This window comes from Schistocerca piceifrons, chromosome 3, assembly GCF_021461385.2.
Source record: "Schistocerca piceifrons isolate TAMUIC-IGC-003096 chromosome 3, iqSchPice1.1, whole genome shotgun sequence".
NCBI lineage: Eukaryota > Metazoa > Arthropoda > Insecta > Orthoptera > Acrididae > Schistocerca > Schistocerca piceifrons.
In genome coordinates, this window is record NC_060140.1 from 378,241,856 (window position 1) to 378,262,289 (window position 20,434).

At 38.7% G+C, this 20,434-nt stretch overlaps 1 protein-coding gene across 1 annotated transcript in view; it reads left to right on the forward strand.

Moving 5' to 3' along the window:
• Nucleotides 1–20,434, forward strand: part of LOC124789332 (28S rRNA (cytosine-C(5))-methyltransferase) — an 81,710-nt gene that overhangs the window by 10,913 nt on the left and 50,363 nt on the right. The window contains exons 3-4 of the mRNA XM_047256650.1: nt 11,099–11,358; nt 14,084–14,199. Of these exons, the coding sequence (XP_047112606.1) occupies nt 11,099–11,358; nt 14,084–14,199 (376 nt within the window). The remainder of the gene's footprint in view (nt 1–11,098; nt 11,359–14,083; nt 14,200–20,434) is intronic.

Below are 20,434 nucleotides of genomic sequence, written 5' to 3' on the forward strand. Positions count from 1 at the left end.
CCAGGGCTTTGATTACCTATCATCATGCCCTGAAATGGGGGACATTCTACCTGAGATTGCACCCCCCCCCCCCCCCTAAAGTGGTGCTCCATCACCCACCCAAAATCCACAACCTCCTAGTCCATCCCTATGACACTCCCAATCCCCATCCCTTGCCACAAAGATATCACTGTGGAAGACCCAGGTGCAAGACGTGCCCAATCCATCCACCCAGCACTTCCTATTCCAGTCCTGTCACAGGTTTATCTTACCCCAGGAGGGACTGGGCCATCTGTGAAAGCAGCCATGTCATTTACCAGCTCTGCTGCAATAATTGCACAGCTTTTTACATTGGTATGACTACCACCAACCAGCTGTCTACCAGGATAAACAGCCACTGCCAAACTGTGGTCAAGAGCATAGTAGACCAACCTGTGACACAACATGCAGCTGAAGATAACACTTGATTTCAACGGCTGTTTCACTACTGAGCCATCTGAATCCTCCCCTCCACCACCAGCTTTTGTGAACTGTGCAGACAGGAGTTATCCTTACAATACATTCTCTGCTCCCATAACTATCCTAGCCTCAACCTACAGTAACATACTATCCCCACACCCTCCACCCAACAGTTTCCAATATGTGCGTCCTATCACGGGAGAGTCTTACAATCTTTGTTTGCAACCCTATGCCAATATGCCTGCTGATCTTTCCTCACTCCTCTCGTTTTTCCCCCCATAGGGAGAGAATAGTATCATGTGGCAGGCGTTTCACATTAAAAATACTAATTTTATCATGGCTTTATATAAATGATTTTTTTTTAAGTTGTCATGTGATAGATGCGTACTTCTGGATCGATATAGATACTTGCTTTGCGCTGCATGCGGACCACAGGTTGGACGCCCCTGTTGTATGTTATAAGGAATGGGGTCTTCCCTTAACCTCCTGGATTGTGGGGATTGTGCAAACCTCTACAGGGCTATTACAAATGATTGAAGCGATTTCATAAATTCACTGTAGCTCCATTCATTGACATACGGTCACGACACACTACAGATACGTAGAAAAACTCATAAAGTTTTGTTCGGCTGAAGGCGCACTTCAGGTTTCTGCCGCCAGAGCGCTCGAGAGCGCAGTGAGACAAAATGGCGACAGGAGCCGAGAAAGCGTATGTCGTGCTTGAAATGCACTCGCATCAGTCAGTCATAACAGTGCAACGACACTTCAGGACGGAGTTCAACAAAGATCCACCAACTGCTAACTCCATTCGGCGATGGTATGCACAGTTTAAAGCTTCTGGATGCCTCTGTAAGGGGAAATCAATGGGTCAGCTTGCAGTGAGCGAAGAAACGGTTGAACGCGTGCGGGCAAGTTTCACGCGTAGCCTGCGGAAGTCGACGAATAAAGCAAGCAGGGAGCTAAACGTACCACAGCCGACGGTTTGGAAAATCTTACGGAAAAGGCTAAAGCAGAAGCCTTACCGTTTACAATTGCTACAAGCCCTGACACCCAATGACAAAGTCAAACGCTTTGAATTTTCGGCACGGTGGAGATCATGATTAGCAATTCATGTCATGGCCTCCACGCTCTCCTGACTTAACCCCATGCGATTTCTTTCTGTGGGGTTATATGAAAGATTCAGTGTTTAAACCTCCTCTACCAAGAAACGTGCCAGAACTGCGAGCTCGCTTCAACGATGCTTTCAAACTCATTGATGGGGACATGCTGCGCCGAGTGTGGGAGGAACTTGATTATCGGCTTGATGTCTGCCGAATCACGAAAGGGGCACATATCGAACATTTGTGAATGCCTAAAAAAACTTTGAGTTTTTGTATGTGTGTGCAAAGCATTGTGAAAATATCTCAAATAATAAAGTTATTGTAGAGCTGTGAAATCGCTTCAATCATTTGTAATAACCCTGTATTTAAAAAACCACCTTAACCTCAATGTGTGCTATATGTCAGTTGGGTGGATGGTAGTTGATGTGAAGGACAGATTATCGGGTAACCTCTTGGGGCATGTGCCTCATGCCAGTAAAATAAGGCTTAGCCAGATAAGTTAGACTCTATCTGTGGGGATCTTTAGTTCCGTAGCTGTTCATGTGATGCTAACAGATCCTGCAACAGCCACAAACTCTCGATAGCTCCAATGGAAAGTGAATACACCCCAAACCAACCTTGTGTGGCTAGTCTGCCAGTCTTGGAGACTATGGTTAAGAAAGTTAGTGATAGACCACAACCTGCAGTAAATAATGCTGTGCTTATCTTTAACATTATTAAAAGAGAGGCATAAATATTTGAGTAACTGTCACCTTTCTACAGCAATGAAATTTTAAGAGGAACTTGCAGGGTCACTGAAATCTATTAAGAGACTGAAGAAAGGCACACTGGTAGTCCAGACAAAAAGAGCTGACCAGGTAAACAAGCTGTTAAATGTTAGATTGCTAAGAGAATATTTTGACCAGAAATCTAAACATACCCCTAAATTGTGGAAAAGGGCTAGTCAGCTGCAGGGTTGGGCAGCTGGACACAAAAGAGCTACAACAAAGGTGGGAAATAAATGTATGGCAGAAATTAGAAATATTGTGAAAAAAGTAAATGATTATCTAGAAGAGACTGTAGCTTTTATTTAGATTGTTCAGAGCCTAAATTACTGGATTACATTGAAGCAAGTTTCATCTGCCATAAAGTTAGGGCTTACGCACCTAACCCATTGCATTGTCTTTTAAAGGCTAACATTTTGGGCACAACACTGGGGGCTGCACAGAGTAGGCGCTGTGTGTTAGATGTGTTTTGTCTACCAATAAAGGAAATACTCCATGTAAAACTTTTTCCACATGTGTTAACTGCTCCCAACAACATCCAGTGTGTGTCAAAGAAAGCCCACTCATCTAAAAGGGCAAAAAGGTACAGGAAATCAAGGTTACACAGTGTATCCAATAATGTGAGGCAAAAAATGTAATTAAGGCTGTCCAGCTGCCTACCTTCGTGAAATCATTCACCGCAGAATTGAAGCATCTGTTATTGAAGACAGTGACAATTTATGAAAGCACTTTCTTCAGTAACAGGTGCTTCAATTCTGAAGTGAATGGTTTCATAAAAATAGGCAGCTGGATAGCCTTAAACACATTTTTTGCCACATATTATTGGAGTGACAGATTATAAAAGGTTTGAATACTAATTATCTTTGAATTTAAGAAGTCTAACAATCGAAGGGGGGATATTTTCTTTAACGAATACACTTCCTTTGTTCAGAAAAGTAAGGCTATTCATGGCTTTATGTTATAATTAATGGTTGCTTTATTTTCTGTTGAACATGTCTGACAAAGTCTCATAATTTATTCTGTGCTGTTTCTGTAGCCTCATGCAAAAGCTACGAATCAACTGTTCCTGAAAACTTGATAAAAAATAATTAATTTCAGCTTTATAAACCACTCGGGGTCAGCATATGTGCTAACATGGCATTTATGAAGAGTGGATGAGATAATCTTGTTGCCGTGAGTTAAAAATTGTTGAAATGGCAATTTTTTCCTAAAAAAAAAGAGAGAGAGAGAGAGAGAGAGAACCTGATCATGTTTTAAAGTTCTAAATATCCATCCAGTCTTCATCGATCTGCAAGATCTTTGAATATCCGAAATATCTTTGATCAAATTAGAACTCCAACGTATGTTTATAAATAATTAACAAATTTATATTCTGGAAGAGGCAGTACACATTTGCCCTACCCCTTTGGTGAGATTTCTTTCTTATCTAGCTCACAGTAAATACACAGAATTCGTGTGAATTGAAAGTTAAGTTACAGTGGCTGCCAGCAATGCCTAGACTATACAAAGAATCTAGTCAGTATGTCTACCTCAGTTCCATTTCAGTGAATTGTCATTTCATGGAGTAAATGTCGCAATGCAAAGAGCGATGAGCTTTCTTGCAGACAAATCTACAGTATCCATCACATTTCTCCAACACCAAATTCGTGTGGTACCATAAAAATATTTGTCATCTTCGACAAGAGAATATAATATCATTTTCCATTTAACATACAACAGGACACGTTACAACCTGTAAATGTTCCTTCAAATGTTTGCCACTGACTAAACACACTGGTATGCAGAAAACAAATTCTGTCCAAATAGGCTCAACAGTACCAACTGACTGCATTGTCATCCTCAGCCTATATGTGTCACTGCGTACATATATGGAGGGGCATTTGATGAACATAGTGCTCTTCCAGTTGTCGTCAGTTTTAGTGACTGGAAACACACTTTTATGCCTTGAAGGAAAAAAAAAAATTGGTGGTGGAGCATATCGAAAATAACAACATACCATCACGGCAAACAGCTAGTGAGATTCAAAAGAATCATTCTGTTAGAACAGTTTATCATCATTCTCAGAATCCAAGCAAAGTACCAAGTCCGACAATGAAACAGACCCAGTTAAAAAAGGAAAAAAAAACTCTCAGAACACTCAACCTGTTTCATGACTGGTAGATCTGATGACCATTGCATATGCTGTACAGGAAGTCAGTATGAGGAAACTGACAAGACTCTTAAATAACTCCCTCATTGCTGCAGACTCTCAATCTCAGAGGAAAGAGGTTCAGAAACCCCACTGCCAAGACAGCTGCAATGGGCTCAGGCAGACATGGGGAACTAAAAGTTCTAACACAGGGAAGACCAGTGTGAATATATTTTCAAGAGATTCTGTGATGCTCCTGTGCTGCATGCATACAGTCTTTGCAAAAAGAACGAGCTAAAGGAGTCTTGAAACTTCCTGGCAGATTAAAACTGTGTGCCCGACCGAGACTCGAACTCGGGACCTTTGCCTTTCGCAGGCAAGTGCTCTACCAACTGAGCTACCGAAGCACGACTCACGCCCGGTACTCACAGCTTTACTTCTACCAGTACCTCATCTCTTACCTTCCAAACTTTACAGAAGCTCTCCTGCGAACCTTGCAGAACCAGCACTCCTGAAAGAAAGGATATTGTGGAGACATGGCTTAGCCACAGCCTGGGGGATGTTTCCAGAATGAGATTTTCACTCTGCAGCGGAGTGTGCGCTGATATGAAACTTCCTGGCAGATTAAGGTAGGAGACAAGGTACTGGCAGAAGTAAAGCTGTGAGTACCGGGCGTGAGTCGTGCTTCGGTAGCTCAGTTGGCAGAGCACTTGCCCGCGAAAGGCAAAGGTCCCGAATTCGAGTCTCGGTCGGGCACACAGTTTTAATCTGCCAGGAAGTTTCATATCAGCGCACACTCCGCTGCAAAGTGAAAATCTCATTCTGTAAAGGAGTCTTGGTTAATTTCATAAGCAATACATACCACACATTGCCTCTCCCCCCTCACTGACAGGCTGCAAGCTGTCACTTTTCCCATGTAAGTACATCATAAACTAACCATATGTACCTTATCCGCTCTCAGAATTAAATTCTAGACCTGAGGTCTCCCATAGAGCTCTCTGGAAATTCCCTTGTGGAGATTTTAATCCATATACTGCTCAACAACAACCTGTGTGAGAAGTAGGGCAATTCAGAGCTTCTTAATGTTACCTAGTACATGTCTGTTGTAGGGAGCAGAGTTCGCACTTAGTGCTGCAACAGGGTCATTCACTGCTATTGATATCTTAGTATGTTCCACAGCCTTCACATTTGCTGCTCAAATGGAAGGAGTTGATGACTTGCACTTTACTGACTACTTTTCAATTTGTATTCACCTGTCACACAGAATAGTTCTCAGAAGAAAGCTGCTATGATTGGTGCTCAGTATGGCAAACTAGATACTATACAGTGAACTTGCTGTGTTTGAATAGCATGACAGCTTCCAAGAATTGTTGTTGTGGTCTGCAGTTCAAAACTGGTTTCATGCAGCTCTCCCTGCTATTCTATCCTGTGCAAACCTCCTCGTATCTGAATAAATACTGCAACCTACATCCTTCTAAATCTGCTTACTGTATGCATCTCTTTGTCTCCATGTACAATTTTACCCATTCTTCTGTAAAGAATTTGTGAGTATTTTGTGACTATGACTTACTAAAATGATAGTTGGGTAATAGCCATACCTGATTAGTATTATTACATTCTTCAATTTCATCTGTTTCATACATCTTGCACACCAGGTGGAACAGTTGTGTCATGGCTGGCTATCCCAAGGCTATCAGTTGTTCTGACGAAATATTGTCCGCTCCAGGGGCCTTGTTTTGACTTAGGTATTTAAGTGCTCTGTCAAATTCTTCTCACTGTATCATATCTCCCATCTCATCTTCAGCTACATTCTCCTCCCATTCAATAATACTTCCTTCAAGCCTGACTCCCTGGTATAGACCCTCTATATACTCCCTCCAACCTTCATCTTTCCCTTCTTTGCTTAGGACTGGTTTTCCACCTGAACTCTTGATATTCATACAGCTGCTTCTCTTTTCCCTAAAGGCCTGTTTAATTTTCCTGTGTGCAGTATCTATCCCTGATGAAGTACACTTGTAAATTCATACATTTGTCCTCTAGCCTTTCCTGCTTATCCGTTTTGCACTTCCTGTCAGTCTCATTTTTTAAACATTTGTATTCCTTTTTGCCTGCTTCATTTGCTACATTCTTATATTTTTTTCCTTTCATCAATTAAATTAAATATCTCCAATGATGTCAAACGATTTCTACTAGGCCTTGTCTTCACTATTTCATCTCTTCAAGGTACCTATTCCTCCTCTACTGTACTCCTTTCCACTCTTTCAAATCCATCATTGCCAAATGCTCCCTCTGAAACTGTAAACAACCTCTCATTCTTTCAACTTATCTAGGTCTGAACTTCTTAATTTTGTACCTGTTTGCAATTTCTTTAGTTTTAATCTACAGATTATAACCAATAAACTGTGGTCTGAGTCCACATCTGCCCCTGGAAACATCTTAAAATTTAAAATCCAGTTCTGAAATATCTGTCTTGTTATTATGTATTAAATGTAAAATTTATCTCCAGGTCTCTTCCACGTATATAACCTTCTTTCATTATTCCATGTATTAGCAATGATTAAATTACGCTCTGTCAAAATTCTACCAAACGGCTTTCTCTTTCCTTTCTTTATCCCAGCTCGTATTCTCCTAGCATTTTTACTTCTCTTCCTTTCCCCATTGTCAAATTCCAATCCCCCATCACAATTAAATTATCATCTCCCTGAACTCCCTGAATAATTTCTTTTATTATATCTTATGTTTCTTCAGTCTCTTCATGTACAGAGCTAGTTGGCATATAAACTTGCACTACTGTGGTGAATGTGGACTTTGTGTCTATCTTGGGTTTGATAATGTTTACAATAGAGTTTACCCACATTCTAATTTTCTTATCCATTATTAAACCTACTCCACCATTATCCCTATTCTGTTTTGTATTTATAGTCCTTTGCTCACCTGACCAGAAGTCCTTTTGTCCCTGCCATTGAACTTCAGTAATTTGCACTATGTCTAACTTCAAGGTATCCATTTCCCTTTGTAAATTTTCTAATGTAGCTGCCTGATCAAGTAACCTAACATTCCACACTCTGGCCCGTGGAGTGCCAGTTTCATTCTCTCATTGACAGTACCATCCTGAATAGTTCCCGCCTGGAGATCCAAATGGCAACTAGCTTACATCTGGAATATTTTACCCAATAGTATGCCATCATCATTTAATCATACAGTAGAGCTGCATGCCCTCAGGAACAAAGCCATTTTCGTTGGTTCCCAGGAACCAAATGTTTCCTGGCGTCTCAACAGATGCAACTCCATTGTGGTTGCACCTTCAGTATGGCTATCAGTATCAGTGAGGTATGCAAGCCACCTCACCATCATTGAGGTCCATTGTTCATGGGGGGGGGGAGGGGGGGGAGGGGGAGCTTCCAAGAAATGGATCATGTTAAAAACCCAATCCACTGCACCATGGGAGCATAAAGGTCAATTGTGATTTCAGTTCTGCCAGTGAAGAGGTGTAAAACAGCTCATTTTCCATGTGGGAGCTTGGTTCTGTATTGTCTGTGGTGTGTTGTACACCATGTGACAATCAGGCCCCATGCAATTTTCGTACTACCTATATTTTGCCAAAGGTGAAGCAGATCTCCATCTTCGCTTCTTAGTAGGTCCAAATATATTGTATAATTGATTAATTTTAAGAAGGAATGCACTCCAGGTTTACTTTATAACTCTTTTATCTTTTAACACTTCAGGTAGGCATCATGATTGTAGTATAGTATACATTGATGGCTCGAGTAAGTGTATTCCTTTATATGTTCCGTCGTTTTCCTCAGGCATATCTTCAGGAGTCAAATTCGTAGTTTCTGCACTGTATTCAGTATACAACTGCTTGTGATTCTGAAGACAGTGAAGCAGATGAGTTATCGAAGCACCAAGTTCTGCTTTGCTCTAACTGCCTTTAGGCCTGATAAGTATTTCAGCAAGTGTCCCTACAATGAAGCTGATACAAGCAATGCAAGAAAAACTGCTGCTTCTTCATCAGCAGGTGAAACATGTATCATTTTGCTGTGTACCAGAACTTGTGAGAATCTGGAAAAATGAACAAGCAAGACAAGGTGGTCTGCAAGCAACACAGTGTTGATTCCCCTGCAGGCAGTCATCTCACAGTCAGTTGAGAAAGCCATGCAGTTATAGGAAGAGCAGCAGCTAGCAGTGAGGAACAAAAGCTGCAGTTATTGAAGCCAACCATTCAGCTGTGGCATACATGGTACAAGTCATTATGAGGTGGTGAAGTTACCCTCGCTCAAATAAGACATAGTCCATTAACTCTTGGTTTCATATTCTGGCCAGAGGAATCCCACCTCTCTGCCTGCTTCTCCTCATTTGTGACATGCAGAGCTACATGCCAGATATTAACTGTGTGTTACATTTTGGTTAGAGAGCAGAAGAAATTTATATGGGACCTGCCCTCTACCTAAAATTTTGTGTAGTGTCTAAGCTTTTGTGTGGAAATGTTAGTGTGTTGAGTGGCTGACTCATCTTGGTTCACTCCAGCGGTCACCCAGCCACGTGTATCTCTTGAACTGCCTTAGATAGTTTCACTGCACATTTGTGGGGGTTTAATTCCTGTTGAATTTTTACCACTTGTAATTACTCACATCATTTAAGATTTTAATGTGTGTGCTAAAGACCTGGCTGTCTTTAACCCCAATGAAAATCAATATATCATCACTAAAAAGGGCTTGAAATGAATTATAAGTAATGGTGTGTTGCAATCATTAAAGCACTGGACTCACTTTCAGTAGTTGCAGGCTTAATTCCCCATGCAGCCAATTTAGAATGTCTGTAGTTTCCCGAAATTTGTCAGGGTGAATACAAGGATTGGTCCTTTGAAAAGGACATGACTGATTTTGTTACCCATCATTGTGCAGTCAAGGCTTGGACTCTTTCTAATGATGTCTCTGTTGACAGTTTGTTAAACCTTAATCGTCCTTCCAGCTTTAAAATGAATAACCCCATTCCTCATTAGTAGCTAACTGTGCCTGACAGTGGTGATTTCCCTAAATCGCTTCAGGCAAATGACTGGATGGTTCCTTTGAAAGGACATGGTCAACTTCCTTCCCCATCCTTCCTTAATCCAGTGGGACTGATGACCTCGCTGTTTGGTCCCCTCCCCCAAATCAACCAACCAACCAACTAATGATAATGGCTAGAAGTGATATAAGGTCAGGGTATACTGAGAATCTTATCTGAATTTTTTGTTAGTTATAAAACATTACTTTCAATGCTTTTTGTTTCTGTGATTCCCTTACAAAACATCTGTATCTGTTACTATAACTTTTTCTTCAAAAATATTTCTGAATTTTTATTTAAAAAAAAAGGTCCACAGAATTTTGAAGAATTTTCCTCATTTGTCTGGTCCAGTGCAAGCAACTTCTCCCATTTCAATCATTGGATTTTTGACTAACTCTGTTTTACATTTTACAAAATGTTTCCTTTTGATATTTGGACATTCTCAATCATTTCAGAAAAATGTGGAATGTGTAATCCAAAGCAAATCATGTAGGATGTATTACTATTGCACAAGCTATCCACTTTCCAAAAATGTAATTCAACTGCCTCACAACCCCTACAGTTTCTGTATTAACAATATTAGCAACTTAATGTTTTACAAAGAAATATAATATCATAGCCACACAACTGCCTATGAATTAGTTCAGTTTTTTAGTGTGTGTTTTGTATATAGTATTTGGAAAAGCCAGTAATTAAAAATATCTAGTCATTAGTATCATATCCACTCTTTCAGAGGCTGTGTAACCCACAAAAAATAAAGCTAGATTACTGGTTCATCACAACTCTCACATGCCATGTGGAAAGGGGCCATTGAGCATGAAGGAAGGAAACTCATTCCAGTTAAGCAGTTGAACAGTACCTCATGGACGCCAAGCCACCATTTTCATGCAACGCTTTTTTTGTTTGCAGAATGTTAGCTACAGACCAGGGCTAACAATTGTGTGTCATTGACAGTGTCAGATATCTTACTGGTAGTAAAGTCAGAATATTTTGTTTTGTCTGAATTTTTTGGATGTCTCTACAACAATAATATTATGATTATATTGCCTACAAATACAACGGCAATGAAACGATTTTAGTTGGAGGACACATCAAGTAGCAAACTGATAGAACCCCAGATATGTGGAATTTGATATTCTCTCATTAATATGAGAAAGTGAGAAAGGCAGCATGAATGGTCACAGGGTTTACTGACCCATAGGAAAGTGTTACAGAATAGCTGGAGAAACCGAACTGGCTAACTCGTGAAGGTAGAGGCAAACTATCCTGAGAAATCCTCCTTACAGAATTAAATGAAATGTCTTCTCCAGGAATACACTGCAACTCACAATGTATTGCTGTCTTATGGATTACGGGGACAAGATTAGATTAATTACAGCAGACACAGAAACATTTAAATTATCATTCTTCTCACCTTCCATACATAACTGAAATGGGAAAATACCATAATAACTAATACAATGGGACATACCTTTCTGCTATGCACTTCACTGTGGTTTTTCAGAGTATAGACATAGATAGTGTTTATACATATATAGTATAGAGTATATACATAGATAATGTGTTGTTCTAGCCTTTAGCTATGATTGTCATGAAACTAAAATGGATCTTTTTTTTTCCAGTAACATTACCTCGATATGTTCGTGTGAATACCATCTATAAATCAGTTGAGGATGTTGTAAAATATTTTTGTAGTGAAGGTTGGGAGAAGATGAGAATAAAATTTAAAAGCTATTCTCAGTATTTGGAAAAGATACGTTCTTTGAAGGAGGAGCAGTTTATGCAGGATTTTCATATTAAAGAACTTCTAGTTTTCCCACCAAAAACAGATTTTCATGAGCACGATCTTTACATTAATGGCAGCATTATTTTGCAAGACAAGGTATGTGTTAATTATACATATATTTCTGTAAAATATCATGAAATTCCATTAACAATGTTACATTATGCAAAAATTTTCTGTGAGGAGATTTTTAACAGTTTACAATCTAAAATAGAGGTTATCCAATGTAAAACTTATGAGACAGAAAAGGCTGGTGTGAACGTAGCATGAATAGAGACAAAAAATTTATGACATGTGAAAAACAAATGCATGCTAGTTTCTGATAACATTTCTAATATGGGGATCACAAAAGCTAAAACTTCTCACTGTAGTATAAGTTTGTATGCCAATTTGCTCTACAGATGATGACGAGATTGTAAGAATGGATGAGATAAAAGAAGTCATTAAGGTAAATGAAATTTTAATTGTGATGGGTGGGGGACTGCAGTTCAATAGCAGAAAAAGCAGGAGAACGAAAATTAGAAGAATGCAGACTGGAGGGGAAGGAATGAAAGTTAACACTATTTGGTAGAACATTGCACAAATCATAACTTAATTATTGCTGACAGTTGGTTTCCAAACCATGAAGGAAGACTGTACACCTGGAAAAGACCTGGAGGTACTGGAAAGTCTCAGGACTTTTTAACTGCAAGAATTTCTAGTGGACGATGTGGTCTCTGACCATAATTTTTTGGATTACGAACTGCAGATTAAAACTGAATAAACTGCAGGAAGGTAGTAAATGAATATGGGATCTGGATAAATAGAACAAATCAGAAGTTTCTGAGAGTTTCAAAGGTGACATTAGGAACAGTTGACTGAAACTAGAAAAAGGAATATGATGTAAGATGAGTGGGTAGCCTTGAGAGATGGTACATTAAAAGCATCAGATGCTCTAAAAGACAGGGATCTATAGAAATCTTCAGATAACATGCGAGATACTGATTTTAATTTGTTTAAGCAGAAAATATAAAAATTAGGCAGGAAGAAAATACAGAGGTCTGGAACTGAGAATGCAAAGCTTTAGAAGCATGCATGACTATAGAGAAAAAAAAAAGGTATCTCTTATATGAAAATTAGAGAACCCTATGCAGAAAAGAGAAGCTGCTGTGTGAATATAAAGAGCTCAGGTGAAAAGTCTGTACTAAGCAAAGAAGGGAAGGCTGCAAGATAGGAGGAATATATTGGAGTGTTGCACAAAGGAAATTAATTTGATGACCGTGTTATGTAAAGGAAAGAGGAAGTAGTGAAAGATGAGATGGGAGATGTGTGCAGTGGAAGAATTTGACAGCTCACTGAAAGATCTAAGTCGAAACAAGCCATCTGAAACAGATGACATTCCCTTAGAATTATTAATGTCTTTGGAACAACATACCATGTCTGAACTGCCCCACTTGGTGTGTGCAAAATACATAAAATGGCCATTGTATCATCAGACTTGAAGGAAAATGTAATAATTGAAATTCCAATGAAGACAAGTGTTGACTGGTGTGAATATTATGTAACCGTCAGTTTGATTTCCAAAACGTGACACAAATTATTTAAAGAAGAATAGAAAGACTGGTAAAACCTGACCTTGAGGGAGATCATTTTCAGTCCTGGAGAAATATAGGAACATGGAAGCAGTATTGGCTATATAACTTTTCTTGAAAAAGAAACTGTAGAATGGCAAACCTAAGTTTAGAGCATTTGCAGATATAGATAACTGTTTTGACACTGTTGACTGGAAAACGCTCTTTGAAATTCCAAAGGTAGCAAGAGAGCAAACAGTTGCCTACAAATTGTGTAGAAACGAGATGACAATTGTAAGAGTCAAAGGGCAGGATAGGAATGCAGTAGTTGAGAAAGGAGCAAGATGGGGCTGTAGTTTATTGCCGATGTTATTCAAATTGTGCATTTAGCAAGCAGTAAAGGAAACCAAGGGGAAATATGGAAATGGAATTGAAATTCAGTGAAAAGAAATAAAATTGTAAGATTTTCCAATTACATTGCAATTTTGTTAGAGACAACAAAGGACTTCAAAGAGCAATTCAATGAAATGGACAATGTCTTGAAATATCTTCCCTTAATAAGCATATATCCTTGAGATTTCTTCCTTTTCAAAACACTCTGTTTTAATATAGTCTGCCAGAACTTCTGTTTCATACCCCACCACTGAAAAGAAGTATTTCATCTGCAAAGCTATTTTGGTCAGACTTTACTACTGATAAGTTTCATGGCTTTTGTGTACAGTATACCAATCCCACAGTTGTTTCACCCAATATTTTTTCTTCCTTTAATTGATTATAATCTAAATTTGTATCTTCTTTGGTCACACAGACTAACTCCATTTCTACCAACACCACATACCCCTGTTCTAGATTTCCAATCCTTAATTTTTGTTTACAAATCGAATGTGGCACAATTGCCTGACTCCAAGTCTGATGTTGAGTATACTTGGTAAATAAAACTTCACCTTAAACATATGGCCCATGCATATGTACTTCATCACACAAGCATGCTTCTCCAGACACTGCTGCATATTTCAAAGCTACTGCAGGTGTAAAGGAAACTGTGTGAACCAGTGAAGACAGATATCACAAGGATATCAGTTTAGTGAAATAAACTTGTGTTAATTAGTGACTGGTTCTTGTTATTATTGCATCATCTAATTCTCTTCATCTAAATTGCCTGAATTTATCTGTTTTGTGATTATCATTTTTTCAATCATTGTGATAAGTATCTTTCCTTTAGGATATGGATTTCATCTTTTTGTAGCTATTACTACTGACTCTTACTGTTTTAGGCAAGTTGCCTTCCTGCGTATTTGCTTGCACCTGAACCTGGTAGTACTGTGCTTGATATGTGTGCTGCACCAGGAATGAAAACAACACACCTTGCAGCCCTAATGGAAAACAGGGGGTGAGTTTAAACAGAAAATGCATATTTGTCAGTGCTCTTTTAAATTGTGTTTTGTCTAGAGAGTAAAGATGATGCAGAAATTAATGCTTCTTGAAAATTTGCTTTTGTTTGTAAATTAGTTGCAACATAGCTAACAAATGATGCGGTTATCACCTCGAGTTATTTATGTAGCCACTGTTGACATCACATTGCACGTGTCTTCATGTGCAAACATACCATATTCTGTTAATCGTGGCGAAGGCAAGAAGTGTGAGCAAAATGTGATGAGAGCGCATTGTCTTGTTATGGTGTGTGAAAAATGCAGATCCTACAAGACCAAATAAAAGCTGTCATCATTCTGTTGTAACCATTTGTACCACCGTGTTGCAGTTCTGAGTTCTGCAACACACTATTCAAATCTCTATAAGTAATTGTTCTTGAATCTTAGAACATGAATTCACAGTGTTGCAGTGCTCCAGCAATCCAGCTTCCTTTCTAAGTTCTTAGCAATTCTGCCAAATATCTTTGCTCCAAGTATTTGACAGTTTTTTTCAAAGGATGCATGCTTCTAAAGTAAGCTGTTTTTGAAGCACAAATAATTGGAAAGAACTGTTATATAAGACCAAACTAAGACCGTATTTAAGAGGTTCCATGTTATGCATTCTGATAGATGTATTTGTGAAATCATACAATTTTTACGTGTATAAGACAATTTATTTCTGAGTTGCAGAAATGCAACATTGTGTAAATACGGTCCTCAAAAAACCGACTATTTAACGCATGACACTCAGTCTTATTGCAAGCTTTATTTTATGTTTTGTCATTAATGTGTACCCTGTGGGTATGCATTTCACAGAATGTCTAATGGTTTAAAGTGCCGTGAAATTTTGAATTTGCTGAACAACTGAAAATGGAGCATAGATGGCCTAGATTCATCAGATGATGACAGCATTCAAGATTGGACTTTCTTGTCACAGTCTGTTTCGGAAGATGAAACAGTTTGTGAAACAGATTATGATGCTTTCGAACATGGCTTGATCAGTAATTAAAACTAAAATTATGTAGTGGAAGTTGAAAAAATTATACATGGTGTCAGTCCTGAGAAGGCTGGAAACTTTCAGGAGAACACAGTGTTAGTTTCTCAAACTATCTAACCAAGACATTTGATGGAAGGAGAGAGTGTTAATTTTAAATGAAAAACGGTTGTTGTTTCTTAATAGTACAGTCGCACCAATAGTTGTTCTAGAGTTAGATGGTCCAATTCAAATTTTCCAATACTCATTTACAGATGATATAGAAATTATTAGAGATCAAGTAAATCTCTGCAATGTGCAAAAAGTTTCTGTAGTTAATTGCATCAACATTAGCAGGGAAGGCCTAAATCACAGGTGCAATGGTGGAAGAGGAAGGGGGGGGGGGGGGGGGGGAGGTGGATTCTAGCTTGTTAAAGGATTCATCTGAAACACAGAAAAAAATTTCATCCTTTTTGTGTACCTGTTGATGACTCAACACTCCCACTCTTTGGTTCAGTTGTCTCCTTTGCTCTGAACTTATTTACATTCAGACACAACTTCTCACCCTATTAAGGAATGAAGTAGAAAAGTCATTCAGTACTCTTGGTTGCGCAACTAGCACAGCAGAACATGATATGATGAAAGTAAATAATTTTAGTAGTAAAATTGTTTCAATCACATGTGAAAGTAGCTTGTTTTGTTACACAGGGATGCATAAATACTGTTGTAAAGGTATTTGCCAGTAAAGGCAAATATATTGATCAGCCAGAACATTATTGATTGAGAGGTTTATACCAAATAAACTAACAAATGATGGAACTGATCCTCCTTGGTACACAAAACGGGTTAGAACACTGTTGCAAAAACAATGAAACAAACATGCCAAATTTAAACAGACACAAAATCCCCCAAATTGGCGATCCTTTACAGAAGCTCGAAACTTAGCGCGGAGTTCAATGCGAGATGCCTATAACAGTTTCCACATTGAAACGTTGTCTCGAAACCTGGCAGAAAATCCAAAGAGATTCTGGTCGTATGTGAAGTATGTTAGTGGCAAGAAACAATCAGTGCCTTCTCTGCGTGATAACAATGGAGATACTATTGAAGACAGTGCTGCCAAAGCAGATCTACTAAACACAGCCTTCCGAAATGCCTTCACAAAAGAAGAAGTAGTAAATATTCCAGAATTTGAATTGAGAACATGAGTAAAGTAGAAGTAAATATCCTCGGAGTAGTGAAGCAACTCAAATCACTTAATAAAAGCAAGTCTTCTGGTCCAGACTGTATACAAATTAGGTTCCTTTCGGAGTATGCTGATGCATTAGCTTCATACTTAAAAATCATATACAAATGTTCACTTGACGAAAGATCCGTACCCAAAGGCTGGAATGTTGCACAGGTCACACCAATATTCAAGAAAGGTAGTAGGAGTAATCCACTAAATTACAGACCCGTGTCATTAACGTCAATATGCAGCAGGATTTTAGAACATATGTTGTATTCGAACATTATGAATTACCTCTAAGGAAACGATCTGTTGGCACACAGTCAACATGGGTTTAGAAACATTGTTTCTGCGAAACACAACTAGCTCTTTATTCACATGAAGTGCTGAGTGCTATTGACAAGGGATTTCAGATCAATTCCATATTCCTGGATTTCCAGAAGGCTTTTGACACTGTACCACACAAGCGGCTCATAGTAAAATTGCATGATTATGAAATATCGTCTCAGTTATGTGACTGGATTTGCGATTTCCTGTTAGAGAGGTCACAGTTTGTAGTAATTGAGGGAAAGTCATCGAGTAAAACAGAAGTGATTTAAATGATTTGGGAGACAATCTGAGCAGCCGTCTTCAGTTGTTTGCAGATGACGCTGTCATTTATCGATTAATAAAGTCATCAGAAGATCAAAACAAACTGCAAAACGATTTAGAAAAAAAATCTAAATGGTGCAAAAAGTGGCAGTTGATCCTAAATAATGAAAAGTGTGACGTCATCCACATGAGTTCTAAAAGGAACTCGTTAAACTTTGGTTACATGATAAATCAGTCTAATCTAAAAGCTGTAAATTCAACTAAATACCTAAGTATTACAATTACTAACAACTTAAATTGGAAACAACACATAAAAAATTTTGTGGGGAAGGCTAACCAAAGGCTGTGTTTTATTGGCAGGACACTTAGAAAATGTAACAGACCTACTAAGGAGACTGCCTACACTACGCTTGTCCATGCTCTTTTAGAATACTGCTGCGCGGTGTGGGGTCCTTACCAGGTAGAACTGACGGAGTACATCGAAAAAGTTCAAAGAAAAGCAGCACATTTTGTATTATTGCGAAATATGGGAGAGAGTGTCACAGAAATTATACAGGATTTGGGCTGGAAATCATTAAAAGAAAGGTGTTTTTCGTTGCGACGGAATCTTCTCACGAAATTCCAGTCACCAAACTTTCTCCTCCGAATGCAGAAATATTTTGTTGACACCAACCTACATAGGGCGGAACGATCACCACGATAAAATAAGGGAAATCAGAGCTCGTATGGAAAGATATAGGTGTTCATTTTTTCCACGCACTATACGAGATTGGAATAATAGAGAATTGTGAAGGTGGTTCGATGAACCCTCTGCCAGGCACTTAAATGTGATTTGCAGAGTATCCATGTAGATGTACCTAGTAGCAGGTATGCCCATCACTGGCACGGATAACAAGGTGGCATTGTGATGTTCACCTGACGTATTTCCTCGTTGATTGTTCTCGGTGTCGATGTACTGCATTGCTGTACTGACTGGAAAATGCGGGGGTGGGGATGGAAGTTCAACACTGACTACTATAAATAATGTGGCCAACAGGTGCACATTTGTGTTCCCCACACTTATATGGCCAGTCCACTATTGGTTAACTTTGATAAGCCTCATTAATAGGTTGCTAGCAAACATCAACATACTGCTACAACAGTTTACTGTTGCATATGTATGAGCAGTAAAAACCTAACCACACAGTTCACAGTTCTTGGAGAATAATACGGTACATATTGAACAGATACTGTCATTGTTTTAATACATGGCCTATTCGTCTTACACTGATTTCACAGTTAAGTTGATGCATTGTTGTTGACCTAACCAACATGGGTTTCTCACTGCAAATTGGCCCTGAAACTACATGTTGTTTGATGTTTAATATACAGAAATTACAATCAAAACATAACTCATTAAATTAACTGAATACATCAAAAAATTGGTTCTTCTTAACAGTTTCTTCTACCACGATGGTTAAGCCATATTATTTGTTTAAATCATGAAATTAGCAGATACAGTGATTAAAATTCTTGTGGGTATTATGCCGCGTCATAGCTAAAGTGAGTCATGCCCTGGGGAAGGCCATTGCAATTTGGCCGAAACGTCGGTTTTAGTTTATTATTGTTGTTAGTTTTTAGCAATGACGCGGCATAATACCCAGAAGAATTTTAATCACTATGACACCGGCCGTGGAAGCCTATGTTCTTATATTAGCAGATATAGTTACGCAAACAATACCTTTAACAAAACTGGTAATTACTGTGGGATTAAGGGTTGGCTTTGCTAACATGTTTTTGAATAGAGCCAAAATAAATACTTTAAGAATGCCATTGTTTCGTCTTACTAAAGTTTATAATTAGTACAGAATTGGTATTTGTTTGTAAGTCAACAATAGAATTTAAGTTATGAAACAATTACTGATTTCACCCTACAACAAAAGTATTAACTAGGAATAGTCAAAGTAAATTAAAAAAATTATGACATGCACAAAACTAAGCACAACACTAGATCTGGTGTTATAATCTTTAAAACTGAGGGCCAATCTTTATATGGAAATCCAGATTGTACTGAAGTATGTTAATGGTAATTAGTCTGACATGAAAAACTGAATTTTAAGGAGGCAGATGGCAAAACAAGAGGGGAAGTAAAAATTTACCAGCTTGCTTCATCACAGCGTGTCATGGCAAGGAAGCTGTGAGGCCTTGGTAGGTCGCTAGAGAGACTTGTACCACGTTTGCACACCCAAGTCGCCTACCTCCTGTAAATTCTGTGAAGGGGGGGAGTGAGGCATATCTCACTAGGGGTAAGATAGATACTGCCTACAGGAAAATTAAAGAGACCTTTGGAGAAAAGAGAACCACTTGTATGAATATCAAGAGCTCAGATGGAAACCCAGTTCTACGCAGAGAACGGAAAGCAGCAAGGTGGAAGGAGTATTTGAGGGTCTATACAAGGGCGATGTGCTTGAGGACAATATTATGAAAATGGAAGAGGATGTAGATGAAGATGAAATGGGAGATATGATACTGCGTGAAGAATTTGACAGAGCACTGAAAGACCTAAGTCGAAACAAGGCCCCGGGAGAAGACAACATTCCATTAGAACTACTGACAGCTTTTGGAGAGCCAGCTCTGACAAAACTCTACCATCTGGTGAGCAAGATCTATGAGACAGGCGAAATATCCTCAGACTTCAAGAAGAATGTAATAATTCCAATCCCCAAGAAAACAGATGTTGACAGATGTGAAAATTACCGAAATATCAGTTTAATAAGTCACGGCTGCAAAATACTAATGCGAATTCTTTATAGATGAATGGAAAAACTGGTAGAAGCTGACCTCGGGGAAGATCAGTTTGGATTCTGTAGAAACGTTGGAACATGTGAGGCAATACTGACCCTATGACTTATCTTAGAAGTAGATTAAGGAAAGGCAAACCTACATTTCTAGCATTTTAAGGCTTAGGGAAAGCTTTTGATAATGTTGATTGGAATACTCTCTTTCAAATTCTGAAGGTGGCAGGGGTAAAATACAGGGAGCGAAGGGCTATTTATAATTTGTACAGAAACCAGGTGGCATTTATAAGAGTTGAGGGACATGAAAGGGAAGCAGTGGTTGGGAAGGGAGTGAGACAGGGTTGTAGCCTATCCCCAATGTTATTCAATCTGTATATTAAGCAAGCAGTAAAGGAAACAAAAGAAAAATTCGGAGTAGGAATTAAAATCCATGGAGAAAAAATAAAAAATTTGGGGTTCGCCGATGACATTGTAATTCTATCAGACACAGCAAAGGACCGGGAAGAGCAGTTGAATGGAATGGAAAGTGTCTTGAAAGGAGGATATAAGGTGAACATCAACAAAAGCAAAATGAGGATAATGGAATGTAGTCGAATTAAGTCGGGTGATGCTGAGGGAATTAGATTAGGAAATGAGACACTTAAAGTAGT